The sequence below is a fragment of the Nyctibius grandis genome, chromosome 10 (assembly GCF_013368605.1).
Source record: "Nyctibius grandis isolate bNycGra1 chromosome 10, bNycGra1.pri, whole genome shotgun sequence".
In the NCBI taxonomy this organism is placed as follows: domain Eukaryota; kingdom Metazoa; phylum Chordata; class Aves; order Nyctibiiformes; family Nyctibiidae; genus Nyctibius; species Nyctibius grandis.
The window spans coordinates 17,520,368-17,536,919 of NC_090667.1; the positions used below are offsets into that span (position 1 = coordinate 17,520,368).

Below are 16,552 nucleotides of genomic sequence, written 5' to 3' on the forward strand. Positions count from 1 at the left end.
AAAATAAACGATCTTGAAAGATCTCTAAACAGTACCTTTGGCAAAGATTAAAAAAAGCGAAGGGGGATAGGGGAGCGGGCTGGCGGGAGAGGCTGATTGTTATTTATAACCTGGGCTGCTATAAAAGCAGGAACGTGGCTGGAGAACACACCGTCTCCCTCCCTGACATTAAATTGCCGCATTTCAGGAAAAGCTGAGATATTTAAGGACGAGAAGGGCCTTTTGCACAGGCCTGGAGTTTCTCAGCCACATGCCAGAGGCTGGCATTTATATCCATTATTAGCAGTAATCACGGCGTGTTGATTATGAATATTTCGCTGGCTTTTCCAGGCTGAACGTCTCCCTGGGAAATCTAAAAGGATGTGTTGGTATCTCGGTGCGATATCGACCGGGTGTGCGAGGGGCAGGACGTGGGATGCAGGGACGCTGTCGGAGTGCTGCGACTCACAGGAGCTGCGCTGTGCAGGGGTACCCGGAGGAGCACCGCGGGGAAGGCTGAACCCCAGCCGCCATCCCGGGGCGGCCGATGGCCGCATCAGCCCTCCGTTCCTCACCGCTGCTGCCATTTAAGCAGCCGTCATTAGCTGTGATGGCTCGTTCCCATGGAGATGAGCGATGAACGGGGGTGTCTGCATCCGTGGGAGCTGCCTGGCCAAGGCATCGCTGCTGCGCCGGGTCACATCCCTGGCTCCATCCGCAGCTCCAAACCCCAGCACCGGTGGGGACCCCCCTGCTAGTGCTTGTGCCCATGGGCAGCATGGCTCTCCTCAGCCAGCACCCATCTGGACGTGACAGAGGGCAGGTACTTGCTGAGAGCGTGGCAGCCTCCAGCAAAGCTTTTGAGTGGTGCCACTGGTGCTCACTGGGTGTTGGGATATCTCTGGGTTTTTTCCCCATCCATCAGGAGTGCAAGGAAGGGGAATCACCAGCAGTAAAATCAAGGTAAAACTGATAAAACCTGCAAGAAGTGCCGACCTCTGGGTATTTCTCACCAGCTGTTCCATCTGGGGAAGCTTGGCTCCCCGCAGGTACCTGTGTGCATTGCCCCAGTCCCCATGCTGCGGGCTGTAAAGCACTGCAGGGGCGGGGGTGGGGCGGGTCTCACAAGAGCGGAGCAGAGGGGCAGAATCCCCTCCCTCGCCCTGCTGCCCACGCTGCTGGGGGTGCAGCCCAGGGTATGGTTGGCCTTCTGGGCTGGGAGCACACGTTGCCAGGTCGTGTCCAGCTTTTCATCCACCATCACCCCCAAGTCCTCCTCCTCAGGGCTGCTCTCAGCGTTGTGACTGGCTGCTAAAGCACTGGAGATGGCACAAGCTCTCTGTGCGCAACGACTTCTTGCTGAAGCAATAAATACGGATAATATTGATACATCACCGTAGAGTCAACTTCTAATGGTGTGTAGCAAATAATGTATTCCAACTGCGGTGTCTGTTTATGTGACGTTGTACATATTGTAACAGATGAGACATAAAATAGATGTTTCGAAGTTCTTTTGAAATGTGATGATGAGAAATGCTGCGAAATTTGGCTGGGGGCCTGCCAAGATGCTTGCAGTTAAACCGGTGTAAATCCAGGAGAACTTCAATCATATTCTTCTTTGCTCTAATATAAATTTAATGCAGAATTTCTTCCTCCAGCCTTCCTGAGGTGGCTCCTTGTAGCTCCACCCTTGCACTGAGATGCTCCCGTCCCTGCCTGGGCTGGTGACAGCTGTGCCTGCCTTCATCCATGTGGAAATGACCCCATTCCAGGGGCCAAATTCAGCCTGGCTTAAACAGGAATAACTTGGTTGAGGTTGGGAGATTTATGGATAAAGGATAAACGTAGCTGGGTAACATCAGCTCTTCCCGTGGGTCCGTTTGCCGTGCAGGTGTCAGTGATGCGTGACGTGCCCTACGTACAGCCAGCCGTGTATTTGTCTGTGGGATCTGTACATGTGCCTCGTTACAGCTCCATGAGCGAGAGCAGCCAGACAGCGCCCAACCTGGCAGCATACAAATTAGCCCCTCCGAGGTGGGGGTATAACAGAATAGCGATAAACAGAGGAGCAGTAATGACACACGGCAGCTCCGGCTCTGGTGAAGTGGGGAATAACCATGCCAGCGTGGGGGGAAGAGGGAGGGCTGGATTTTTGTGGGGGTGGTGGATGCGCTGGACCCCGGCAGGGTGCCCTGATGATTTGAGATGGGGAAGGACGGGGAGGTGTCGCCAGGACTTTGCTGGGCTCGGGAAACACATGGTTTTAGTGTGAAAGCAGAGTTTGCAGGCGCCCTCGGGACCACGGCTTTATCCCATCTAAAGCCTGTGTTCGGCAGGCGCTTCTAAATCACCATCTGGTGCTCGGAGGGGTTGGTGGGGACAAATGATTGTGTGTGCAACGCTCTCCCCAGGGACCTGTGCCCCACGTTAATGGCAGGTTTGGGGCCAGATCCTCTCTTGGGATAGCCCGTGGCCCAGCACGCGGCCAGGCTGCCGGCTCTGCTGCGGCATCGCGGCTTTGCAGGGGTCCGGCAGTCGGTTTGGTGCCTTTTCTCTGGATTTACGTGAAATTGAGAGTATAATCTGGATTTCAGTCTTGACGGTTGTGGCACAGGGGAGGTGAGGACAGTCCCTGCTTGGCTGCTGCGGCTGTAGTTCAGTCGAGTTCAGCACCTTTCTGGGTGCCCCCGCGCCAGGGTCGGCTCAGCAGCGTGGTCACACTCGCAGTCCGTCGGCTGGAGTTAAAGCCCAGCCCGCGCGTATCAATCCTGTTACTGTCCCGAGCTGTGGCGAATGGCTTGGCCACCCCTCGCAATGTCAGGGGAATGTCACTGCCTCGGTGGCTGGCCGGGGCTGGCGCAGGGGCGGTGGCATCTCTTCGCATCATCTGTGGAGGGGGAGCGGGGAGGGTTTTAAAGGAGCTTTGTAGTTTATTTACCAAACACATCCGTTTCCTTTAAATGTATGGCTTTTTCCCATGGGTCATTCAGATCTCTTGTCCCTGGGTTTTGTTGAGAGGAGCCCAGCCGGTGGGAGAGCTGCTTGCATGGGGCCTTCAAGGACAGCAGGATGGGGCCGTTCCCTACCCCTCGGCCCTGCTGGTGCAGGGTGCTTTGCCATGGGACGGCACGGGGTGTCCATACGGGCAGCCGTCCCTGGCACGGCACCACACAAGCCCCGAGCCCTGCCTGGAGCTGCTCACGCTTCCAGTCACGTCCACTGTTGTTTCTTTGGGGCTGATCCCTGCTGCCGCAATCAGACGGCCTTACAGGGCTGTGAGAGAGGCACTCTGCTCCGGAGGAGGCACAAAGGGAGAGGTGCTGAGCTGCTGCTCAAGGGGCGTTTGCTCCCTCATCAGACAGCTCAGCGGCCAGATCCTGCTCTCCTGCACCCCCCACCCCTTTCGCTTCCACGGCTTGGGCTTGGCATGTCCATACCCCTGTGTCACCTGTCCCTGCCCATGGATGGGGCAGGCAGCCCTGCTCTCGGCCCCTCTTCATCAGGGATGTAGCTCTTGGGGGCACAGAGGGAAGAACCTGCAGCATCCTCCTCCTCCTTCCTGCCCTGAGCATCTCACAGCCAGCTGCAACAGCCTTCCCCCGGCCGCGGGTGCTCATGGCAGGGACACGGCAGCCTGGAGCCAGCACCTCTCCCAGGTTTCTTTGCTCACGGCAGGATGGCGAAGGCGATTTCCCCAGGTCTCCAGCAAAGCCACCCCCTTTCTCCCGCTTCCCCGCGTGCCCCTGTGCCTCGGCTCCCACCCGGTCCCCTTGCCCGGCTCAGCCCTGGCTGCCTGGCCCAAGGGGTGTTGCCCCGTGCCGTATGGCAGCAGAGCCCTGGGAAGGGAGCGGAGGGCTGGGCAGGCGAGGGAGCGCGCTCCAGCACGGGCAGTGGGGAATTCGCCATCTCTCCACCATAATTAAATATTGTTTGCATTGCTTATTGACAGAGCGCTGAGCTGCACTCCGTTTTAATTTGTTCTTTGATAGTTGCCTTTTGCTGCTAATTGATTTTCAAGGCTTTTTTTTTGGTTTGTTTTTTTTTGTCTGATTTAATACCTGCCTTGCTACCGAAGCCAGCGAGACAGGGGTAACCGGAGCTCGCCTCCATGCACACCCGCTCCCCTGTGCCGCCGGCACGGGCTGCAGCCAAACCCGGCACGAGAGCCAACACTGCCGGTCTCCGTGGGGGATGTTTGGTGATGGGCTTTGGGCAGCAGTGTTCCCAGTGTGTGTCCGGGGCTGGCACCCCCGGGTGACCCCCTATGCTCTGCTCCTTCCCCAGGACGATCCTGATGGAGAAGAGATCGAGAGGGAGAAGTCCAACTCCTTGAAGCTGGAGTTCACCGATGACACCAACTTCAAGACCAAGGTTAACTATTCGTACGCTGCCGTGCAGATCCCCACGGACATCTACAAAGGCTGTGAGTGCCCCTCCTCACCCGCTCTGCTCCTCTTTGCGCTGCCAGGCTGGGCTCAGCCCTCATCTCTCCTGCTCGGGGTGCTACAGCCCTGGGGACCGTCACCCCGGGGTGCCCTGGCTGGGTCTCAGTGCTGGGACAGGCTGGATCCCAGCCAGGTGGGCACTGAGAAGAGACAAAGTCACCATGTCAGGGCTTTGTCCCTCCCCAGGGACCCTCAAAAGCCCAGCACGGGCCAAAGAGGCAAACCGGGGGTGAGGGGTTATTAAGAAGGGATGGAGAGCAAAGGAGAAATGGTAATTGTGGCACAGGGTAAAGCTCGGCTGTGCCCACACGGCTGTGATCCTGTTGTGGAAGAGCTCAGCAGAGCTCAAGGAGGTTCAAAGCGGGCGCTGGAGACAATCAGAGGGACGGAGGAGCAGGAGCAATTGCAGAGGCGGCAGCTCCAGCTCGCAGGAGGGAGCAAGACGGGGCTGAGCGGTGAGAGCGAGCGAAGCAGGTCTGCTTCCTCCCTGGCTGCGGGCTGCTGAGGTGGTGAACAGGGAGGAAGAGCTGCTGAAATCCTGCAGGAAGGCAGCGAGGGCGAGCGCAGGACAGGGGGGTGCCGGGAGTGTGCAAGGGGTGTCACCCCATGGCCCTGCCCCTGCGGCTGCCTGAGGGGACGGGCTGCTCCGGAAAGGGGGCCCGGGTCGGTGGGCCAGCCCGGGAGCGGGCAGGGGGGACGGATGGACGGGCGGATGGATGGACGGGCGGGTGGGACAGGACGTGTCACACCAGCCTTTGGTCCCTGCCGGGAGGTGACACAGTCTCTGAGCTTCCAGAGCGCTCTCATGCCTCGCCCTGCCGCGGTGGCACATGGTGACAGCCGGTCTCCATTTCCCTCTAGTGGCAGCTCTGCACCGAGCTGGGGACCACTCCCAGCCGGACATCGTCCTCCAGCCCCCGCGGGCCGCATCCTGCGCCCAGCCCCTGCTGTGGGGGGGGACCCCTCATCTCCCCACACCGCCGAGGGCACCACGTCCCCACACCCCCTTGTTTCGGTGGCACTTGCTGAGGGCTCCCAGGTGGTCACGGTGGTGACAGGGGCCGAGCTCACGTCCCTGCCCCACGCGGCGCTTTCCCGGGACGTGGGCTCGTTACCGGCACGGCCGTGCGCAGAGCCACATCAGTGCAACGATTTCACCACGGCAGCAGCAGTGGATTAGAAATTTGCAATTAGTTTTATTACCCAGCTAGCGCAGGGCAGGCAGCTAATGAAGCACATCACGCGAGCGAGGGCAGGCGGGCGGGGTGGGCTGTGCAGAATGAAATATTCATTACTCCTCACCCCTGCTCTCCAGCCGACGCCGTGGCTGATGCCCTGCCACGGCCACATAAATCACCCTGCTCGGCCGTGGGACGGGAGCAAACGGGAGATTAACAGGCTCCAGGGACTCGCAGCTGCTCAAAGAGGGAAGCTGGAGAGGGGACGGGGCGGTGGGGGGTCCCAGGGGGAGAAAGGGGCTGCAGCCGCGGGCACAGCGATGCGTGGGCATAGGGATCAGACCGTGCCCAGCCACACCGGTGTGCTCCGAAAAGCCCAGGTGCAGGGCAGGGGGCTCAGCCGCTGCGGCACAGGGGGCAGGTTCGGGGTGCCCTCTCCTGCTGGGGACACCGGTGAGCATGGCCAGTCCCCGCAGAGCCGCGGGCAGGGAGCATCGCCCTGTGGGACCCGGCGCAGAGGCACTATCGCTGCCTGGCACGCTAATTAAACCACGGCGGGGACGCCCTCCGCCGTCACCCCTGGCTGCACACACAAATTACATCCTATATGTGTTTTATTTACTGTGCCATTTTTAATTAAATCCACAATCACTCGCTGGCAGGGCGGGGCTGGGCTCACCCTCGTGAGCACAGGGATGAGATGGGGACGAGGACAGGGGTTGTCACCAGGGGGGCTGGCAGCTCTGGCCACAACCGAGGGGGACAGGAGCCGTTCCGACCATGGGCACAGCTTCCCATCCGATGGGCAAGAGCTCCTCGCTCTGTGCATGAGGAGAGCGTAGGGTAAGGCGTTCATGTGCAGGCATGGTATAGGGGCTGTGTATGTTCATGGGTATGATATGGGGGCTGCTTTTGTTTGCAGGGATGCTATAGGGGCTGTGTTTATTCACAGGTATGATATGGGGGCTACATTCATGCACAGGGAAGGTATAGGGGCTGTGTTTGTGTGCAGGGAGGATACAGGGCTACATTTGTGAACAGGGATGGTATAGGGGCTGTGTTTGTTCCTAGGGATGGTATGGGGGCTACAGTCGTGCACGGGGATGGTGTAGGAGCTGCATTTATGCTCAGGGATGGTATAAGGGCTGTGTTTGTGCGCAGGGAGGGTACAGGGTCTGCGTCTGGCACAAGCCTGGTGTGGCTGCTGGGCCCCGAGGGGCTGGGGGTGCAGGGGGCTGTTAGGGACATGTCGGTGCCCAGCACAGTGCCCGGCCAGGGCCAGCGGCACTGCCTGGGGCTGCTCCCAGCAGGCAGGAGCCTGGCAGCGTCCTCGTGTCCCCTTCTCCTGGGGAAAAAACATGTCCTGTGACAGAGCCAGACGAGAAGTCATCCCAAGTGCCCCGATAACAGCGCTCTGTGTGGGCACGGCGCTGAGAAATGGCCAGGGCAAAGCGTGGTTTGAAGGCACAGCTGCCCGAGGGAAGGAGAAGTCGTCTTCAGTGGCGGTGTTGGGGTGGAGGGATCTGGGATTCACCCGGGGTGAAACCTGCCCACATCCCGCCAGCACCTCGGGGCCGTGGCGAAAGCTTGAGTGGGTGATGACAGTGTTTCGAGGAGGGACAAGCGTGGGAGGAAGCCTTAGGAGAGCTAAATATACTCTCAAACGCACGGCCTGCGGCGCAGCACTGGTTGCTCTGCCCAGTGCCAAAGAGGGGGGCTGCTCCTGGGAGCTCTTGCGCCAGGAACCCCCCAAAAATGCATGGGGGTCCCCCAGGAGGGAGCGGGGTCTGGCTGTGGGGTGCTGCCGGCTGCCCGCTCCTGCCCACGGCGGCACGGGAGGCTGCCCCACGCCGCGGTCCTGGGGCAGCCCAGCATGGGCTGCTGGAGGGCTCCAGGGTGTTTGGGGTGCCCCGACGGGCCCTGTGAGTGCAGGGGGGTCCCACTGTCCCTGAGGCAGCCTCCCCGCTGCCAGACAGCCCCGTCCCTGCCTCGCTGTGCTGGCCCCCCGTGCTCTGCCAGTCCCCCTCGATTAATCACAGGCTGGGGCTGCCGGCAGCTTATCTCTTGCTTTAATAGTTGAATAATTTAAAACCGCTGTTTGCCGGCATCTTAATTGCTTTTGCGTCAGGTGCCAGCGGGAGTGCAGAGCGGGGCCGGGAGGCTCTGCGCAGCCCCACGGGGACACAACCCCTTGGTTTCCCAGCTGGTGGCCGTCCCCAGGGAGCGGGGCTGGCATGGTGACGGGAGGAGCGGGGTGTTTTGCTGGGAAGGGGGTGAGATGGCAAGCTGGCTGTCCCCAGCGGTGTCTGTGCCTGCCCCAGAGCCAGGGGACGGGGACAGCGAGTGCTCAGGGGAGCCCTGGAGAGTGGCTTGGGTGTGTGGGGACAAGGGACAGTGGGAGCCCCATGGGAGCAAGGGGGCCGAGGGAAAGCCCAGGTGTGTTCCTCCATGGGGAGGGACAGAGGGGACACACCGCCTCTCCCTCCCCCGCCAACATCGTGGGGACACCGCGGTCCCCGTCACCCCCAGCTCCGCTACTCCCCCGCACCCACCCGCCCGCCCCGGCTCTGTCTCCCGCAGCCACCGTCATCCTCAACGAGCTGAACTGGACGCAGGCGCTGGAGGACGTCTTCATCGAGAACCGCAAGGAGGATCCCTCCCTGCTCTGGCAGGTGTTCGGCAGCGCCACCGGTGTCACCCGCTACTATCCCGGTGCGTGGCGGGGGGCTGCGGGGGCGGGGGGCGGCTGGGGGGCTGGCCAAGGGCAGCCTGGGCCCTTCTCGCCGCGAGATGCGGGCGAGCATCCCCCGGCACGTATAACCATACCGTGCCAAAGCCCAGTGGCGTGAGCTCCGCGCCAGAGCCTGCTGCTTCCTCAGCCCTGGGCATCCCTCTGCCCCGTCCCCCACATCCCCTTGTCCCCCGCCCCAGGACAGCCCCACCTCGCTCACCACCTGCCTTCCCCCCGCAGCCACCCCGTGGAGAGCCCCCAATAAGATCGACCTCTACGACGTGCGCCGGCGGCCCTGGTAAGGGGGTGCTGGGTGGGGAGGGGGGTCCCTTCGGCAGCCCTCCCCGGCCAGGAGCAGCTCCCTCCCCTTTTCATTTCACACGTGGCTGGCGTTGGCGAACGGACTCAGTGACACAGGCAGCGGCGTCGGAGCTGTGGCTCCCGCTGCCCTCTTCCCGGGAAGGCAGAGCGGGATGGAGAGAGGAATCCTTGGGTACAGAGCAAGTGCGGACAGCCGCCCCTCGCCCTGCTCCGCGCCACAGCCGCCCCTCGCCCTGCTCCCCGCCAGCGTTCCCATCCAAACGGGAGAACGATCGGCTCTCAGAAGCCGTGTGCTGGGGGGACGGGGAGAGAAGCAGGCCGGCAGCGCTGGGCTGTGGCTGAGCTATAGCTGCGAGCAGCCATGGAGCCGCATGCCGGGCGAGGGGGACTGAATCGCATCCCCGTAGCCCGGCAGCCGTCCCGGCCTGGCAGCGCTGACTGTGGAGCTGCCCGTGGGCCGGGGGAGCTGCCACCCATGCTGCCTGCGGTCACCGCCTGGGAGTGCAGGTGTGGAGAGGAAAGCGGGCACAGGTCTGCAGCGGGGAGCCCTGCATCCCCAGGGAGCCCCCCCTGCCCATCCCCCTGCCCGCACCGGGGGCTGCCCCCTCTCCTTGGCAGGAAATTAACGGCCCTGCTGCTATGGTTAATTGTCTTTGATTGCTCCACATTAATTATTAACTGTTCTCCGCCAGGGCGGCCGTGCGGGTTGTTGCCAGAGGGGGGACTGGCAGGCTGTTTTGGGGGGGCTGCTGATGTGTATGGGGCTACCGAGTCCAGCTAGCCCAGCTGCCTGCCCACTAGCCAGGCTGGCCACACACTTGCCCACCCCCCTTTGTGCAGGGGGGCAGCGTACCCCCAGGGATGCCCCTTTGGGGTCCTCTCCTGCCCTCACGCCAGGGTCCGGTGCGGCACAGAGCCCTCACCGCTCCGCTGCCGGGCCCAGCCGGGGCCACGGTCCTGCCTGCAGCCTCAGCCGTGCCACCAGCGCCGCTCGCCTGCCTTCCCCCCTGTGATGGATGGTGCCATTAGCCACAGCCTGCTCCCGCCGAGCCCAGGGCATCAATCTGAGCAGGGCGGCCGGAGATGGATGCACTGCCACAACCCATTACGAGCAGCATCTTAGTTGGGCTCCTCGCCGTGCCGGTAGCCCAGCCCCGGGGAGCGGGTCAGGCACTGAGCCCCCCGGCCCCCGCGGGCAGCTGCCTGCCCATCCTGCACCCCAGCATGAAGGGGGGTGTTGGGGGGACACAGCACCCATGCCGGGAGGGCCCCACCTGCCAGCATCCCACATCCCACCTGGGGTAATCACTTGTAATTAGGGAACATTAGCAATCAGAGCCTGCCCCTTCCCCAGTCCTACCCAGTAACGGTGAGCAATTGATACTAATAATGCACTAATTAATTAGCATCGGGCCTGATCCTGATCAAGCCAATAATGAGGCTCCCTTGGACTTCAGCCGTGGCAGGCAGGGTCAGGCCGCACGCAGTGGGACGAGGAGGCTGGGCTGTGCTGGGCCATTGCCGGGACGGGTTCTCAGCACCGCGCCGGCTCTGTCCCACACAGGATGGCACAGCGGGGCCAGGACCAGGTGCTTCAAGGGGCAAGGATGGGTTCCCTAATTGTTTTCGGGGGAGGATTTACGCAGTAGTATTATTTTTCCTCCTCGTAGCTAAAAATAACCTCATCAGCCTGGCCTTTGCAGCTACCGGGGGGTAAATAGCATCTTAATATGGATGTGTGTGTCAGCACAATCAGCGCGCAGAGAAGGGCCCGCGATGATGGAAGAGTTTAGCATTTAGAGCTCATTAGGCTGACACGGTGCTGGGCAGTGGGTCGCTGGCAGTCTGCCGTGCTGTGCCGCGCCGTGCCGCGTCCTCGCCTCCGCGCACCCGCCACCGCCCTGTCCCCGCTCCTCGCCGCGGGGTCACCGCAGCCGTGGGTGCCCGTGCCCTGGCAGAGCGTTGTTCTCGGGCTGCACCCAGCAGGGTCAGGGTGCCCCCAAAATGAGTCGACCCCGCTGACCCCCCTCTGCACCCCGCAGGTACATCCAAGGCGCCTCCTCCCCGAAGGACATGGTCATCATCGTGGACGTGTGAGTGCACGGGTGGGGGCCGTGGCCAGGCTGAGCCGGGCCAGGACGGTGGCACAGCTCCCTGGGCTGCCGCTGTCTCGCCGGTGGCCCCAGGGAAGCTGCGTGGGACAGCACGGGTGGGGAGCCCCGTTCCCCCTCGCTGCCGAGCCCCCAGCACCCCTCTGTCCTGCCAGGAGCGGCAGCGTGAGCGGCCTCACCCTCAAGCTGATGAAGACCTCGGTCTATGAGATGCTGGACACCCTCTCAGATGATGACTACGTCAACGTGGCCTCGGTGAGTGCCACGGGGCAGGTGGCGGGGCTGTGCCCCCCGGGCAGCTCCCAGCTCCCACCGCAGGAGCCCTTTGCCCCCAGACCCACCTGGCCGCGGGCTCTGCAGAGAGAGAAAAATGCCATTTTTTTTTCTCTTAACCACCCACATAAGCAAGGAAATGGCTGCTCGGGGCTCGGCTGTATGTGGTGGGGAACGAAAGCTGCCCCCATCATTGGGCGTTTGGCAGAGGTGCTCCTGGGGCGATCCCAACCAGCCAGTGCCATCGTGCCCCCCATCGTGGCGCTGTCACCAGCCCGCGACCTCAGGCAGCACCGTGGCTGTGCCACCGCATCTGTGCATCGCTGGGCACCCGGCCCGTGCCGGCCCTCCCCTGTCTGGTCGCGAGCACGCCGGTGCTAATTAACGTGTCTGGCCGGGCTCCGTTAGCTGGATCGCTGCTCCCCTAATAAATGGGCCCTACTGCCAGCAAATGAAGCTGTAAGCGAGAGGCAGCACCTGCTCCTGCTGCCGGCACAGCACAGCACGACACGGCGTGCCTGCTTGCACGAGCCAGGGGGTTCTGCAGAAGTGAGGGTGCAGGCGAGCCCTGCGGGTGCTGCCAGCGCCTGCGTCGGGCGGCTCGGTGCCGGATTTGGCCCCAGCTAAGCCCCAGTCTCAGCATCAGCTGTCCCTGGGCTGGGGGACGCGGGATGCTCCAGCCCTCCAGCCCATGGGAGCTGAGCGTGGTGGGCGGTTCGTCCCCACTGGTGACTGCCTTTGGGTCCCCGTCCCCTTTCTGTGACCCGCTCCCCTCCCTTTTGCCTCCCAGTTCAACGAGAAGGCGAAGCCGGTGTCGTGCTTCAAGCACCTGGTGCAGGCCAACATCCGCAACAAGAAGGTCTTCAAGGAGGACGTGCAGGGGATGGTGGCCAAGGGCACGACCGACTACAAGGCTGGCTTTGAGTACGCCTTCGACCAGCTGCAGAACGTGAGCTGGGGGCCAGGCTGTGGGCTGGGGCGGGCAGAGTGCACCCATGGGTGCTGGGGGTGAGGGGGGAGCTCCAAGCACCCGGCTGCTGCCCCACGCCTGGGGCTTCGGCGTGCAGAGGGCTCCTTGCCCTCCTTTGCAGTGCCGGGGGGGACGTACCTCCTTCACAATGCTGGATCCAGCCAGACACCGTGCCGGAGGCACAATAAAGATGAATGGTGCTATTAGGTGCTGAGCAGCGATAGCCACAATATCATTTCCAAGCAGGCAGCATCCCTCCTCCTGCCCACTCACCCCGGCCACCCTCACCCCGGAGAAACAGGCCAGGAAAAGAGCAGGGTTGGGGCCAGCCCACCGGGCTGCCTCCAGCCCCGTGCCCAGCGCCGCTCACTCCGGATCCGGCCTCAGGTGCCGTCTCTCTGCCCCACAGTCCAACATCACACGTGCCAACTGCAACAAGATGATCATGATGTTCACGGACGGTGGCGAGGACCGGGTGCAGGACGTCTTTGAGAAGTACAACTGGCCCAATAAGACGGTGAGGGGCTGTGGGGCCGTGTGTGGGGCCGCTCACCGGGGAGAGGGATGGCTGCTGCAGCTCCATCGCTGGCTTCCGCCTCATTTGCTGCCAGCAATGTCGCCGTCCTCTCTCTCCTGACGGCCTGTTCCTGCGCCAAGGTGCTGCCCTGGTAATGGGGCGGCTGATGCGCCGGTGCCGTTTATAGCTGCGGGAGGCACAGGGCCAGGCACCCCGCAGGCTGCAGGGGAGCATGGGGCTGGCGGGCCCCCCCAAGAGCACACCCCAGGCATGGGGGACAGGGCTGCTCGCAGACAGGAGGGTCCCCATCACCACCCAGCTCCCCAGGACCTGGGGGCCCATGAGGTGGGGGGATCCTGGGTCATGCAGGACCCTCGCAGAGCACAGACTGGGGTCCTGATGCCCCAGCACGGGGACCTCCAGTCCCGCCAGGGTAGGTGGCTTTGGCCGATGGGGGACCGGACTGGCCGGCTCCAGGCAGGGAGAGAGGGGCTCCCTGCCTGCCTGCCAGCACGGCCAGCGTTTCCAGGACCACCTTCTTCCTCCCTGCACTTGGCCATGGGCTGCATGGCCTGCATGGCGGAGGGCGATGCCACGCTGTCCCCAGGGAGGTTGCTGCAGCCCGGGGTGCCCGGCGGACAGTCCTCACCGCCCCGCTCTGCCGCAGGTGCGGGTCTTCACCTTCTCCGTCGGGCAGCACAACTACGACGTGACCCCGCTGCAGTGGATGGCCTGCGCCAACAAAGGTGAGCGGGGCTGGCACCCGGCAGGCTGCGGGGCGCTGGGCTCGCCCCTCGCAGCAGGGCTGGCACCGATGCTCCAGTGCGTGCCGCTGCCGGCAAGGCTCTGGCTGCCACCCCGGAGGGCTGGACAGCAGGGCAGGAGGCTGCAGGGCAGGCACAGCCAGCTCTCCAGCTGCATTTCTCTCTCTTTTCCAAGGTTACTACTTCGAAATCCCCTCCATCGGCGCCATCCGCATCAACACGCAGGTACGGCGGGGTGCCCGCAGGCAGAGCTGCCCTCCCGGGGTGCCCTGCCTGGGGACACGCTCGGGCAGCCCCAGCCCCGCCGCAGGGAGCCGCAGGGCTAGCAGCGAGCGTGGCAGCGAGCTGGGGAGCCGAGCCGAGCCCTCAGCCAGGCCTTGCGCTACTGAAATAAGTAATTCGTCTTCTGCAGCTCCCAACGGCGCTGCTGCCTTTTGAGTGACTAATTAGGAAACATCAGGCATTAATCAGCACAGAGCAGAGCCAAGCACAGGCAGAGCCAGCCCCAGCAGAGCCAGTGTCCACCCCACACCCCGTCCCCCTGCCCCTTTTCTACCCCTTTATGGGGTGCACACAAGGTGCCACAGTAGGCAGGTGATGGGGGTCCCCAAGCGGGGCAGCCCCTCGGGGCAGAGCTGGCATCGTGGCACAGGGGCTGCCCCCCAGCCTAGAAGTCTGCCTTGGCAAGGTGAGCCAGGATAAGGGAAGCCTGCCCTGGGAGAAGATCCCAAAAGGCTGGTGGTGGCAGTCAGGGAGACCACAGCGACGTGGTCCAGGTGTGATGGAGCAAGCCCAGCCCCAGGGATGGCTGGGAGCCAGGGGGCTCTGGCCAGCGCTGCTGGGGGAGCCCCTGCCTGACCTGTGCACGGCAAATGGCGAGCAGCACATTTTTTGTATCTCGACAGGCCCGTCCGGGTCCCAGCTGGAGCCGTTACCCTGGGGTGGGGGAGCTGCCAAGCCCCCTTCCCTAGCTCAGCCTGCTGGCACCAAGCGCCCTAATAACAATCCCTGGGGTGTGCGTGGGGACAGGGGTGTCACCGGGTTGAAGCAGGGAGGCACCTGGCTCCCATGTCATGCTTCCCCCGTCCTGTGTCCCCACAGGAGTACCTGGATGTGCTAGGCAGACCCATGGTCCTGGCTGGGAACCGAGCCAAGCAGGTTCAGTGGACCAACGTCTACCAGGATGCGCTGGTAAGGTCCCGGACAGCCCCAGGATGCAGGTGGGGACACCGGCCCCAGGGTCTCACACAGCACATGCCCCCATCTCCCTTGGCAGGGGGGTAACCCCCCTCTGCTGCCCACCCCAGCTCGGAGTCCTGGGGCTGGCGAGGGGCCATGGGACACCCTTCTGTGCTTGCACAGGGGCTGGGCCTGGTGGTGACGGGCACGCTGCCGGTATTCAACCTGACAGAGGACAGCAGTGACAGGAAGGTAGGAGACTGTGGCTGCCACCGCCCTGGGTGCACCAGGACCCCCGGGTGTGCAGCTGTGGCAGGGTGGTGAGGGTGCCCTGATGCTGGGTGCATGGCTGAGGTGGGGGGGGCACTGGCACCCCTGGGGTGCTGCCTGCTCTGCACCCCTCTCTGGGGTGAGACCAGGGGTGACTGCCATCCCCGGGACCCAAAATGGCCTTGGCTAGCTCTCCCCGTTCCATGGGGACAGCTGGCAGCTGCAGGTCCCTGGGAGGCAGAGAGTCCCATGGAGGGCTGCTGGGGGGCTGGCACATCCCACCCTGTGCCCCTGCTGTGTCCAGATCTGTCCCACACGTCCCCAGAGGGAGAAGAGGTCCATCCCCCTCTTTCCCCATGCCCGTGCTGGCGGTGGCATGGGACAGCCCTGCTCCCACCCACCTCCCTCCCTGCGCTTCCTTCCAGAACCAGCTCATCCTGGGCGTGATGGGGATCGATGTGGCTCTCAACGACATCAAGAGGCTGACACCGCGATACAACGTGCGTGGGGGTCCCTTCCCCTCTGTCCCTGCGCTGCGGGGAGCCCCGAGCTGCCCCCAGCACCTCATAGCACCTCCCGCAGCGCTGGCGGGGTGCAGAAGCCATGACTGGGAGCACAATCCCCGCAGGCAGGGAGCGGGGCAGGGATCAGAGCTGGGTGGTGCTCTGGGACCCAGAGCAGAGCCAAAACCCTCGCAGGGTCAGCAGGGCATAAACCCTACCAGCCTGGGGAAAGGGGCAGCGGGCAACATCCGTAGCCGGGATGAGAGATGCTGTTGGCCTGGGAATATAAATAGCGGGATAGAAAAGGCTGAGCCCAGGGGTGGCATGGGGCGAGCTCTGCCTGCAGAGGTGAGGGTGATCTCACCAGCACGGCACAGAGCCGCCCGGCTGGCCTCATCCATCCTCCTGTCTTCCCGCAGCTGGGGGCAAACGGTTATGTCTTCGCCATCGACCTGAACGGCTACGTCCTGCTGCACCCCAACCTGCAGCCCCAGGTGAGGAGGGGCCCGTCGGGGTGGCAGCACCGGGGGTTAGCCGGGCCCTGCGGGACACACGGCTTTCCGGGGTCATTAGCAGCTAATTGCGGGGATTGTGATGAGTTTGTGTGGACTCAGCGGCGGCTGTGGGAGCCCTGAGCCCTTCCCCAGCTCTCCCTTTGTGCCCACAGATCATCAATTTCCGTGAGCCGGTGACGCTGGACTTCCTGGACGCTGAGCTGGAGGACGAGAACAAGGAGGAGGTGGGCAGAGCCGGGGCAGCTCTGGGGGCACAGGCTGGCCCTCCCTCATCTGCGGTCACAAAGGGCACTCGGTCCCTCCAGCCTGCCCTGGGGGGTGCCTCGTCCTGAGGGCCCCGGCACAGCTCCCATGGGGCCACGGTGGGGACGGGAGCTGGGTCACTGTCTCCTGGGTGCCCGCCCGGCTCTGCCTGCCCTGCACTCCCCAGCATCCCTCCCTGCCCCACAGCCCCCCGGGCTGCTCGCCCCTGCACCCCACGGGTCCCCGGTGCCACCCTGCTGGGGTGGGCGCCCGTGGGCGCGTGGCCGGGCTCTGTGGCCCTCAGTCGCCTCCTCCGTGTCCCCCAGATCCGGAGAAGCATGATTGATGGGAATGACGGGCAGAGGTTCATCAAGACCCTCATCAAGTCCCTGGATGAGGTAAGGCTGCACGGGAAGGGGATCACGGCTGAAACCGCCACTGTGCTGAGCACCCGACCCCGGTGGTGGGGAGTGAGGGGCCATGTCCGGCACCAGGCTCGGAGCCGGGGTCCCGTGCCACCGTGCTGGCAGGGTCCCGGCACCACGGAGGCCTG

General features: G+C 63.5%; 1 protein-coding gene across 1 annotated transcript in view; it reads left to right on the plus strand.

Annotated features, from left to right (window-relative positions):
* CACNA2D2 (calcium voltage-gated channel auxiliary subunit alpha2delta 2) overlaps positions 1-16,552 on the plus strand; it is a 197,674-nt gene that overhangs the window by 167,897 nt on the left and 13,225 nt on the right. The window contains 15 exon segments of the mRNA XM_068409717.1: positions 4,264-4,402; positions 8,183-8,314; positions 8,574-8,631; positions 10,697-10,747; positions 10,921-11,020; positions 11,829-11,987; positions 12,418-12,525; positions 13,193-13,271; positions 13,465-13,514; positions 14,391-14,480; positions 14,652-14,720; positions 15,164-15,238; positions 15,661-15,735; positions 15,909-15,980; positions 16,326-16,397. Coding sequence (XP_068265818.1) covers positions 4,264-4,402; positions 8,183-8,314; positions 8,574-8,631; positions 10,697-10,747; positions 10,921-11,020; positions 11,829-11,987; positions 12,418-12,525; positions 13,193-13,271; positions 13,465-13,514; positions 14,391-14,480; positions 14,652-14,720; positions 15,164-15,238; positions 15,661-15,735; positions 15,909-15,980; positions 16,326-16,397 — 1,329 coding nt within the window.